Here is a 12,179-nt window from a genome sequence, read left to right on the forward strand (position 1 = left end):
TGTTAGTAAGAAAAGTTGAACTAAAAAGCCAACCTGAATGACACTAAATAATAATAATAAATCTGAATAATTTAAACCATTTACTGCTCTGGAGCATTTATGTTCAGATGATGCTACTGCTTTAACATAAAAAAAAAAAAATACAAATTTTAAACTGAATTCTGAACTGAAGTACCTCTGAATTATGTCTGATGTATTAAAATAAAATGCTATGTTTTACAAAATTATCTCCTTAATGAATTTGTGATTGCCTGAGCCAGAAAATGTTATTTACTGTGGCTTTTTGACAAGTCATATCCAACTTAAGTAGGCAAGATGAAAAGTGGAAAGTAAATTATATAATCCAGCAATCTTTACAAAAATAATTCAAATGAGTAAGGGACTAATTATTATGAAGTAGGGCCCATGTCCTTGAGTGTTGTGGAAAATGTAACCCATTTACTAGGTATGAAGTAATCAAACACTAAAAAAAACCCACAGAGTACATAATATACATCTAATAGAAAGACCTTTACTTAAATTGAGAAACATACTTTTGTAAGTGATCAAATTATTAAGCTTTGCAGTAAGGCTTCATAAATACAAACAGATACACATGATCTGACTTTGACACACACATTATTCAATGTATCAGTTATTCCTAATCATTTTAATCATTTTCACTTCCAGAAAAAAATGCTCAATTTACAAGTGATGCAGAACTGAACCTGCAGAAGAAATGGGTATAGAGTAAATAAATCAGCCACGCCAAGCCAAGAAGGTCTGACACTTCAGTAGGGGGCATGGAAGCACCTGCGTACCAGCACAAATCACTGTTTCCTGAGCGTAACAGGTCCTACCCTGTTCTTGTGTCACAGCGTAAATGCATTCCAGATGGATAGAATTAAGACTAGATCAGAGGAGACTCATAATATAGCTAAAGAAACAACCTCAAAGCAAGAAATATAAAAAGGTATTGGTAAGCTTGGAGATGTGAAAGACGGAAAATGAGTGGCAGCTGAAAGAGCAGCTGTGTGTTTGTGTATTGAGAGATTAACCAACCTTTAACCTTTCTTGCAATTACCAATTGTTTACAGAATTTTGCATAATGACTTATGAAAATCAGAAAGCTGGAAAACTGCAAGCAGTTTAAGTCAAAGAATGTAACAATTCCTTGTCTTACAGGAAAAGAAAAAAAAAGACATTTTGAGACATTGGGATAAACTGAACGGAATCAGATGACAGAAAACAGCTTTCAAAAATTATAAACTACAGACTCATGATCTCATGATTCAATAATCTGTAGCACTTTAAATACAGCTTGATAAAAATGGTATTTCAGGATGCCCTGGAATTACCAGGCCAAGCTTTATTTAATCTCAATTCTCATTTCTTAGGTTTGCCCCAGTTTAAAATACCCCTAGTTACAGTTGCTGTGAATGAGCTGAAAATGCAAGTTTATTTTTCCTGGCAGCGGCAAACTGTGCTTGGAAATATGAAACTGTTATTCAGGATAACTACCATAAAGTTCCAAAGCCTTAAAATTACTATATTGAAAAAGGACAAAATGAGCTGCTACAAGGAGCACAGGAGGGGGGCTCTTATCCCAAAAAGAACATTGTGCTCTCATGCAGCACGACCGACCACTGCTGTCTTTGAAATAAACAGTTACAGAAATTTCACTGGGTACAAGGATTAAAATCAAAATAAAACAATTGGGGTCCTACACTGAAAATGTTCTATGCAAGTAGTAACAGTTTTTAGTTTCCAAGTTCAATTTTGTTATTGAACTTAAAAATAAATGAAGTCATACAACAATAAACACTATCTCTCTGGACATAGTAAGAAGTGGGTCTCGCTCTTCTTCACTTTCATTCCTCGGGTGAAATAAAAACTTGAAAGGATTTCAGATCAGGTTGGATTTTTAAAGTATTTGCTACATTGCTAAAAAAACACAGGAAAGCCAGAGGCCTTATATTATAGCAATAAAGAAACAAGTTCTGTCTTTTAATCAGAACCTTGCTTCTGTACACACACAATTACCCTGCAACCACTGCAATATACTGTATATAGATTGATCTAGTTTTAAAAGATTTATCTGTAGTGTAAATTAGCAGTTTCCTAATACCGGTATACAAACTTGGCATGGGTTGTGTGATACTTAACAGGCAAGCTAGCCCAAACTAAATTCCATGCTACAGAACATTAACACCAATAAGCAAGCCAACTAATTTAAATCCATGTATGCCCAAAATGCCTAGAAAAATAATAGGATGCAGTTGAAAGTGAATAGCTCCAGAAGAGCAAAGCCTGAACTGGTGAGAGCAAGAGGTGTATACTAATATGAATTCTTATCCTAAATCCAAGATTCCTCTCTCATGCCCACAGTGGTCAAACCACAAGCAGGACTTTCTCCTTTATCTATTTCTATTTCTCCTCTTTTTAGCATTGTCAAAATCACAACCTGAGTTCTTGCTGATGCTCAAAATACCTCCTGAAATTCCTAAGCTGGTTGGATATTTTTTTCAGAAGCTACTGCAGTTTCACACAGACAGGTACAGAGAAATGCTGTCAAGCTGTAGATGCCAATTCCATTCAGCCAAAATGCTGACAAAGCTATCTTAGGGCTACACCAATTTTAAGATCAGAGCCAGAAAGTATCCTATAGCTTTGAAGACTACTTAAAAACAAAACATTTTGGGGTTTTGCACAGTTTCCAAGAGAAATAACATTACTTTATCTATATGTGTATTTCTCTATTGTCACCTTTTTTTTTGTGAACCAGAATGTCTGATCATTTAGAACCAATTCTGACTGTGAGGGCAGAAATATTTAAGTGTCTGAAAGTTTTCAGAAGACAACCTACCTGGTTGTCTAAGTTCCCCACTGAAGAAAACTCTGGAGTGTGAGGGTAGCCCTTTTCAGATATCAGATAATCCATACAGGAAGAGAGATTTATAGAGAAAAGAGTCCATTAGACCTTGTATCTTACAAGGTCTAATGGAATGATTAACCAATACACAACTATTACATAAAAATCTGTAGGAAACAAACCTGCATTAGTTCTTTTGCTTACAAGGCTACCTTTTCTGGAATATTACTTTTGAGTAAACATGAAGAATGTGCGTTACATACACAATGACTTACATTCTCAGATTCTATATTTTACTATTTACATTTGATCAGAAGACTGCTTTCACCTTCTCAAACTCGAAGTTGACATAGACAGTGGGATTGAGTGCGCCCTCAGCAGGTTTGCTGATGACACCAAGCTGTGTGGTTCGGTTGATACACTGGAGGGAAGGAATGCCATCCAAAGGGACCTTGACACACTTGTGAGGTGGACTGATGCCTACCTCATGAAGTTTAACCATGCCAAGCGCGAGGTCCTACACCTGGGTCTGAGCAATCCCAGGCACAGCTACAGGTTGGGCAGAGAAGAGATTCAGAGCAGCCCTGCAGAGAAGGAATTGGGGGTGCTGGTTGATGAGAAAATGAACATGAGCCGGCAGTGTGTGCTTGCAGCCCAGAAAGCCAACAGTATCCTGGGCTGCATCAAAAGGAGAGTGACCAGCAGGTCGAAGGAGGTGATCCTGCCCCTCTACTCTGCTCTTGTGAGACCTCACCTGGAGTATTGTGTGCAGTTCTGGTGTCCTCAACATAAAAAGGACATGGAACTGTTGGAACAAGTCCAGAGAAGGGCCACGAGAATGATCAGGGGACTGGAGCACCTCCCGTAGGAAGACAGGCTGAGGAAGTTGGGGCTGTTGAGCCTGGAGAAGAGAAGGCTGCATGGAGACCTCATAGCAGCCTTCCAGTATCTGAAGGGGGCCTATAGGGATGCTGGAGAGGGACTCTTCATTAGGGACTGTAGTGACAGGACAAGGGGTAATGGGTTAAAACTTAAACAGGGGAAGTTTAGGTTGGATATAAGAAGGAAATTCTTTCCTGTTAGGGTGGTGAGGCACTGGAATAGGTTGTCCAGGAAGGTTGTGAATGCTCCATCCCTGGCAGTGTTCAAGGCCAGGTTGGACTAGGCCTTGGGTGATATGATTTAGCGTTAGGTGTCCCTGCCCACGGCAGGGGGTTTGGAACTAGATGATCTGAAGGTCCTTTCCAACCCTAATGATTCTATGATTCTATGATTCTATGAAGTAGGGAAAAAAAAAAATAATCAGGGGCAAAGCACAGTTTGGCAAGAATAGAAACAGAAACTGTGAGAGCTCTAATTATAAAATGGAATCTGTATGTCCTTAGCAGTGAGAACAAGCAGTGAATAGAAAGGAAAACAAAATCAATTAGGAATTCGAAAAACAAACATAAGTTAATTTTAGTATTGTGCTTTTGGTCAGGCTGGACAGCGAAATTCAGAACAAACAGGACTTGAAAAGGGAACAGAGGGATACTAAAAACCCCTGCTATTTGAGTTAGCAAGATAGTACTGCATGCACAGTAACAACATGAAACCAAAAACAAACTCATAAGGATAAAGTGTTTGGACTAGGAAGATATTTGATCCATAAGGTTTTGAGCTACAGTTCTGATACACATTACACCAGATGCTATAAAGAAAGGACAAGAGCTACGGCCAAAACAAGCTGTATCACAAGGTAGCATTTCTAGTTGTTCCACTAGAACATCTCTGGGAGTAATTTCAACTCAAGAGCTGCGTCCGATTTTGGAAGAACTACTATTATTCCATGGTTACATAGATTTCTTTAGCTACCAAGGGCAATTGCAGAATTGAGCCAAGATGGAAGTCACTCAAATTACATCTGTCTGACTCAATACTGTAAGTATCTGTAGAGCAAAAGCCATAAGGAATAAAATAAAAAATAAAAGTTACTTTGATGGTCTGGACCAGTTTTAGACTTTTGACTGTCAAGACAGGAATTTTTATCCGTTCAACTTGACCACATAACTACAGGATACATCAGTCTGTGAATGGCTACTCTTCTACTCTGATATCCCAGATTCCACCCATGAAAATTACCATGATAAAGAGCTAAATTCTTGTTAAAAGGAAAATTATCCACTTTCTCACTTAGCAGTGCCTTGGAAATACAACATCCCACATATGGATCACTTATGCTAGAAACAGCCCATTACAAGCAGCTAATAAATAGCCGTGACTCTTAAAAGCCAGTCCTCAATTAATGAGATTCTTTAAAAAAGCTTTAAATACGTTTCTGTGCACCACTAAAATAAAAACACAGAGCCATGAGCACAGATGTACTCCTTGTACATTAATTTTACGGCGCAGGGAAGGGAGAGTCTAGGGGAGCTGCAGCACTCACCATTCCACTTGCATGACCAAGCACTCCTCAGACACATAAACCAGTAGTAACAGCTCTTCTCTTTCCCCAGTCAGTCTGTCAGGACTGAGACTGCTTTAGCAAGGACTGGCCAAATAACAAAAAAACAAACCACACTTGTAGAAGAACAATACATAAAATTCAGGGGGGAAAAAAATCATTATGCTGCAGCTGGGTGCTCTTAAAATTATTTCTGAATATTGTTTTATTCTATCTCTACTTGATTCTACCTTATTATTGGAATCTACTTTACTTTTTATTTTTCTGAATCTAGTTTTCTGTTTTACTCCTCCTCTCCCGTACTACTTTAATTTCTCTCATGCTGTTTGTCCTTCTCCTGACAAACCAGCCAATCCCTATTACACACACACACACACACACACACACACAGAGAAGTCATTACTCAAACCACACAACTGATTTTCTAGGAAGAAAGTGGAGTCTTCTGCTGCATATGCAAAACCAAAGAGGCATTTGATTGAGATTGATCTTTTTCTGTTCAATGATTTCTGAGAATCTCAATAGAAACTTCACTTCTTTAAAAGTTTATTGTGAGCTGAATTTTCAGTCAGCATCTACTCAGAAGGTAATACAAATTGGATGCTAAGCCATGCTTCAAACATACTTATTTGTTCCACTTCCATAAAATATTAGTTGCAAAATAAAAGTCACAGTACTTGCTTTGCATACATATGTATAGCGTAGAAATAGGCTTGTAGTAAAAACTGAATATCCTGCTCTCAGAAGTCTCATTCAGAACATGCCCTGAAATAATCAGTTTGTAATTAAAGGAAGTAATAATTGGATTTCAGGTAGCTTTAATTTTTTCCTGCCTGTGAGTAAAGCAGACTAATGAATCATAAATGCACTATACTGCACTGTTCATAACTGCACACATTCACACAAGCCCTGCAAATATCCAGCATGTGTCCAACAGCACGGACCTTACAGGTGCTCCTAAGCGCATTCAGGATGTGTTACAGCACACTCCAGCAATCTACGCAATGCATGGCATTGCGACAAAATGTGATACTTGTGCAGACAAAAGATAATTTAGCCCACTGTTAATCATTCTTTGCCTGACAAATACTGACTTTTTGCATCTGTAGTTGCAGCAGTTGTGGAGCCCCTCCTAGCTACAACCCAATTGCATGTGATGCAAGAGTTACTGCAATCCCTCCAATTCCTAGCAACTTACTTGGACGCTGACTGCAAAGAGGGTAGAAAAGCTTAAATGTAGCGAATACAGCCCTAGCCTTATAAGTATACCAACAGATAAAAATGCTTTGCTGCCCTACGTGACCATGAGGGACTCCAGAGTTCCTACACTAAGAACAGAAGATTGTTATCCAAGTTCAGAAGACGTGCTTTCACAAATCACCTAATACCTCAATACACAGTGGTAACAAAGCAGGCTACCTTTAGTATCTGAGAGCTGGTTTTCGCAAATCAACTATGGGGTCATGGGTATAAAGTTCACAGCTGAGAGCAGCTCTTTAGGCTGTAACATGTGGGCTTATACCAAAAATAAGCAGATACTTTCTAACATTTTCAAAGCACATTACAGTCACTCAGAACGTTCACATCCTTGGAGCCTGACATCCCAATAAAACCCAAATGTAAAAAAAATTAAAACCAACAAACAACTAAGAATGTGATAGTCTTCTTTCCTTTTTAAGAATAATAAACCAACAACAAACCAAAAATACACACATAAAAATGCCGCACAACAAAATACACATGCAGCCACTGAAGTAAAGGAAACACTAACTTCTTTTTTACATTCCCGTGCTCTGTGATACTTCTCAGAAAGAAGTTTGATGGCATAAATTTTAAGACATTCAAATACATGAAAAAGTAGCCATTACAAGTGTAATGGCTGCAAAGTGTTTTCTACAGTCCTGTGACAATATAGTTAAGAGAAAATGCAGGGTTCTACTGAGACAAACCAACCAACTTAGTTGAAATGCTTGCTACTTGGCACACCAAATCTGCAAGCATCACCTCTCAGATACAAGTGTCCCTAAAATAAGGCTAAGAGGTAGAGAATACCCTCCCCAAAAACCGTCACAGAAGAGAAGCTATGGCTTGGACTTCATTTAGACAGTTTTCTAACTGACTGGGTTCTCTCTTTCCTATGAAGTTACTGATTTTCCCATGTCTGCTGCCAGAACAGCAGTGGCTGTTCCCCATATTTGCCATCACCACCACACCATGAGGCATAGCTTCCTCCGGGAAAAATTACTCCTGCTGACTTTGAACACTGACAGACATTGCTCAGTGAGGTAACCACACTGCTAACATGCAAAGCCACAACTCAGGAGGGTTACGTTTTTTTTTTTAAGAAACAAATCATGATTGAGATCTTTACTCATAGTTTCTAAGAAGTATGCAACTATAAGTACAAAATAACACTATAAGCTTTACTATTTTAATGGACATATGGATGTTTATCCATTTGGTTTTGGTTTTTGTTTTTTTCATTAGCAGTCATCTTGCAATGCGTATTGTGTGAAAGAGGTATGAGAGTGGTAGAAGGAATGAGAGAGAGAAAATCAGGGCCATGTAAAATTCTTACATGACTCTTTAAGGGAAAATTGATCAGAACATTAAGAACCAAGGTCCCAACACATCTATCATATTATTAACAAAATATCAAGAAATATATTCCCTTCTACATTAAAATTTTCTTTAAAATTTAATAAGCATAGTGGCATCACCTACTGGACCCAGTCACCAAATGGTCAGTTTGTATCAACTTTTGCCATGATATTACGGCTTCGCTCCAACAGGTTGTCTCACAGACTCTAGCAGTAGAACAGTCTGCAGAATACTCTGTTCCAGGTTGGCACAAGATGTTCTCTTCCCCATACTACCCTCTACAAGAGCAGTTTTGGAGGTTGCTATGTCACTGTTGCAAATATTGATAAGCAGCTTGGGAAGCTCCATCCACTAGGAGCGTAAAGGAGAAGAACGAAGAGAGCTCTGGTCTGCATCCTCTCTTTCGAGAGAGCTGCTTGATCTGTTGTCAGCACTACACCCCAACCTCCTGCAAACCAACCCAAAACAGCAAGTGAATACTCTGCAGCTGCAATCGCAATGCTTAACATACTCTCTCCAGACACACATGTTCCTTTGGCCTGCAAGCTGCATGTTGGGAGCATGTGCTTGGTTTGGCAAAGCAATGTACAGCTGGCACAAGTTCTACTTATGTTCGTAGCAATTTAAAGCTAAGATTCCAAGAGAGATGTTATAAAATCCAAGAAGCAGAGAATGTGGAGGGAGTAAGAACATGTGTACATAAAAGGTAGAAAATACAAGGACAGGAAATTGTGAGAATGACTTGTATCAAGCTCTGTATCTTGTAACTATACTACAACTACAACGCAAGTCAGCTGAGTGAAGAGACAAGGAGCAGTAAAGGATATGTAAAACCCCAACACTTAACTGATCCCAAAATCCAGCAATTGTCATTGCCTTCCAGCTCGCATATCTCACATGGAGGTAAGGGCAGAATGGGTCAGGAACAGCTTATTCATGTACATATCTAGAAATACTGTGTCTTCTGCATTCAGATTTTTTTGTTAAACATGTACTGTAGAACTGGAAGAGATCCGAAGAGATTGCCTGCCCCAGTCTCCGACTCCAAAGCAAAAAGTCTGCCTTACTCATCCCCCACATCACCACTGGAAGAATTCCACATTTCCCCTGGGTGATTTGCTCTACAGTTTCATAATATTAAAGCAAAGCAAGCCCAGAAAGGTGAGGATGAGATTAATTTGCAGATGGAGATGAAGGACAACCACCATTTTCCTACACATATGAATATTGTTATTGTGCCCTTAAGTATTTTCCAGAATAAGTACACTCAGTTCTACTATTCTTTCCTAGAAGGACAGGATTTTTAACCTCTACTGTTCTTGCTATTTTCTAAACTTTGGTCAGTCATGTTATTTTTCTTAAAGCCTGCAGCTCAGAACCAATACCTCAACAGCTCTGAAGAATAAGTAAGGCCCATGTTTCACATGCAACTCCCATACTAATAAACTTAATGGCTGCTTTCTTTTTGTAACATCTCTTTGTTAAAGTTATTCTGCTTATGACCTGATTATAGACCTCAGTGTAAGGCTTGACAAGTGGACAAGGAAGCTGAATCAGTATGTATTTTGTATTGATACATTGGACTTACTCTTTCCAAATATGCCTTATTCTTACTAAGAATATGAAGTTTAATGCTGTTCCCAGATTGCCCACAACCCCTACCAGACTGGCATCAGTGTATTCCTTATGGTAATCTAACATGCTAGCTCAATGAAAAACAGCAGAGACTGACAATCCTACTGAGAGAAATAATGTCATCCCTTTTCTGTTCCCACTTTGTGCCTGCACTCACATCTGCTTCCTCCCTGTGCTAGCACACATATAGCACACAGATCAGGAACTCTTATCAGGAACTAATACAACTGAAAGACAAACAGGTGAGGTGCCACCAAACTACAGCCTTAAGTCACTCATGGAAATACTGAGCAGTACTAGATCCAGAATAATTCCCTGATGTACTTCACATGCACTTCATCCAACGACTTGGCACAATGTTTTGGTTTTTTGTTTTCCTTTATTTAGAAGCTTGCACTGATTTTTGCTAACCACCTTATCCTGTTGATGCCTGCAAACTCATTTCTAAATAAGCAAACATATCTGGTGTCTTTCCTGCTACCGAAACAGCTGCTAGTGAGTCTGTAAGTTTCCCAGGCTCTTCTCCTCCCCTTTTTTAAGGGCAAGCATTCCTTTTCCTTTCCTTTGGCTATCTTACCCATCCCTGAATTCTCAGAAACCATCACTGATGGCTAAAAAACTTTCTCAAGTTTCCTGGACTATTCCAGGGAGAATTTATCCAGGCTGTGCTAGCCTGAATACGTAAAGCTTTTAAATTACTTGCTAATTATTAGATGCCTACCAAAAATTGAGGACAACTGGGTGTAAAAACATAGTGTTACAAAAAGTGACTCATGTTCCACTTGTGTGCATCATGTGGCATTTAAAGAGCCTCCTCATAAGCTACCCCACATAAATAGCAGCATTATTAACATTGATAATAATCCATCTCCCAAACAAAGCAACACCCTCACACACAAAGAGAAGATACAAGAAAATAAGAAGGGGAATGTCCCCTTCCTATCTGTATTGACACTGCTTTGGAACAATTACACGTTATGCTTTCCAGTCATTCCAAATTTAGGGCAACAAAACATGTCACATGGGGTAAAATTTGAAACTCACATACCAGTGACAATGCCATTACAGAATGAGCACGTTCCTCTACAGTGTTCATAGAGTCATAGAACGGTTAAGGTTGGAAAGGACCTTAGGATTATCTAGTTCCAACCCCCTTGCCATGGGGTTGCCATTAGTGTGTAAAATATATATTCATATAAATTCATTTATGTTCATATTAATGTAGTACAGCCTGGAAAAGAGAAGGCTCCAGGGAGAACTTGCAGCAGCCTCCCAGTACTTGAAGGGACCGACAAGAAAAACGGAGAAGGACTTTTTACAAGGACCAGTAGGGACAGGACAAGGGGGAATTACTTTAAACTGACAGAGATGAGACTGAGATTAGGTATTAGGAAGAACTTCTTCACTCTGAGGGTGGCAGGACACTGGCAGAGATTGCCCAGAGAAGCTGTGACTGTCACATCCCTGGCAATGTTCAAGGCCAGGCTGGACGGGGCTTGGAGCGACCTGCTCTAGCAGAAGGTGTCCCTGCCTGTAGCAAGAACTAGGCGATCTTTAAGGTCCCTTCCAACCAAAACACATGAACATTTGTCATATATAACAAAACCTAGAACACACCCAATCTAAAACAAGGAGCAAGATGTATGAGATATGGTACTGGAATTCAAAGGCCGGCAAAATAGTCCTGAATCACTGGCTTATGTTGTCTCCAAACACCGTTTTGTTTTTCATACTGCCACTGTTTCATACCTTGCGAATTTCCTCAGGCAGCATGTAAATGGGGACGTGCCGCTCCATATCCTCCCAAAACTCGGCAGTGGTGTCAGGGAAGCTGCCGGAGGTCACACAGTTAGAGCCTGCCCTCAACACCGAGGCCGCACGTCTCCTCTGCCCCACACACCCACGCTACACGGGGCTCAGGCCAGTCCCCAGTGGCCTCCCCACTCCCGCACCGTCTTCTCAGAGCAGACTGGGAAGCAGCCGCGGCGCGCAGGCCACGGCAGGGAAAAGAGAGAGGAGGGAACGACGACCCTCCCTGGGGCACGGTAGTGCGGAGCCCCAAGGCCCGGGACAGCCAAAGGGAAGCGGGGACAGGGGAAAGCGGCCGAGCGGCCATTTTCTTACCGCGGCTTCCTCCGTCACCACGGCAACGGCGCGCGGCGGCTTGTGGCGAGGGTGAGAGCTCCTCCCCAGCGCCCGGGCACAACTGACCGGCCCGAGGGCAGTTAATAACGGGGAACAGGAGGAGCTGCGCTGCCGGAGCTGGAGCTGGCTATTAAGGGGGAGGAAACCGGCGTAAACGCCGATGTTGTTTCACTGCAAAGCCTTTGTTTCATGTGAGCTGTCATCCCAAAACCGGCCCTCACGCCCAGGTCAGTTACGTGACAAAATGTGCTCAACCTCTGCATGAAGTGGGTTTGCACTGTCAGAAAACAAAAAAAAAAAAAAAAAGAAAAAGGGGGGAAGGTGGCCTGGGGGTCCTGGTGGACACAGGCTCAATAGAAGTGAAGAGTGTGGAGCTGTGGCAAAGAAAGCCAGCAGAATGCTGAGTCACATCAGCCAAGGCATCACCAGCAAAGATAGAGATGCTATTGTCCTACTTCACTCAGCGCTTGGCAGGCCACAGCTGGAATACTGTGTTCAGTTTTG

At 40.7% G+C, this 12,179-nt stretch overlaps 1 protein-coding gene across 4 annotated transcripts in view; it reads right to left on the reverse strand.

Moving 5' to 3' along the window:
- Positions 1-11,965, reverse strand: part of LEKR1 (leucine, glutamate and lysine rich 1) — a 58,115-nt gene extending 46,150 nt beyond the window's left edge. For 2 of the 4 annotated variants that reach the window (XM_061452680.1, XM_061452676.1), the window contains exon 1: positions 2,846-2,920. In XM_061452680.1, the coding sequence (XP_061308664.1) occupies positions 2,846-2,920 (75 nt within the window). Of the gene's footprint in view, positions 1-2,845; positions 2,921-11,279 lie in introns of those variants that run through there. The other 2 variants (XM_061452678.1, XM_061452677.1) reach the window with 2 other exon arrangements.
- Positions 11,966-12,179: the final 214 nt, after the last annotated feature.

The sequence above is a fragment of the Pezoporus flaviventris genome, unplaced genomic scaffold (assembly GCF_033815535.1).
Source record: "Pezoporus flaviventris isolate CSIRO_AGI_PZ_B2104156 unplaced genomic scaffold, CSIRO_AGI_Pfla_v1 ptg000013l, whole genome shotgun sequence".
In the NCBI taxonomy this organism is placed as follows: Eukaryota; Metazoa; Chordata; class Aves; order Psittaciformes; family Psittacidae; genus Pezoporus; species Pezoporus flaviventris.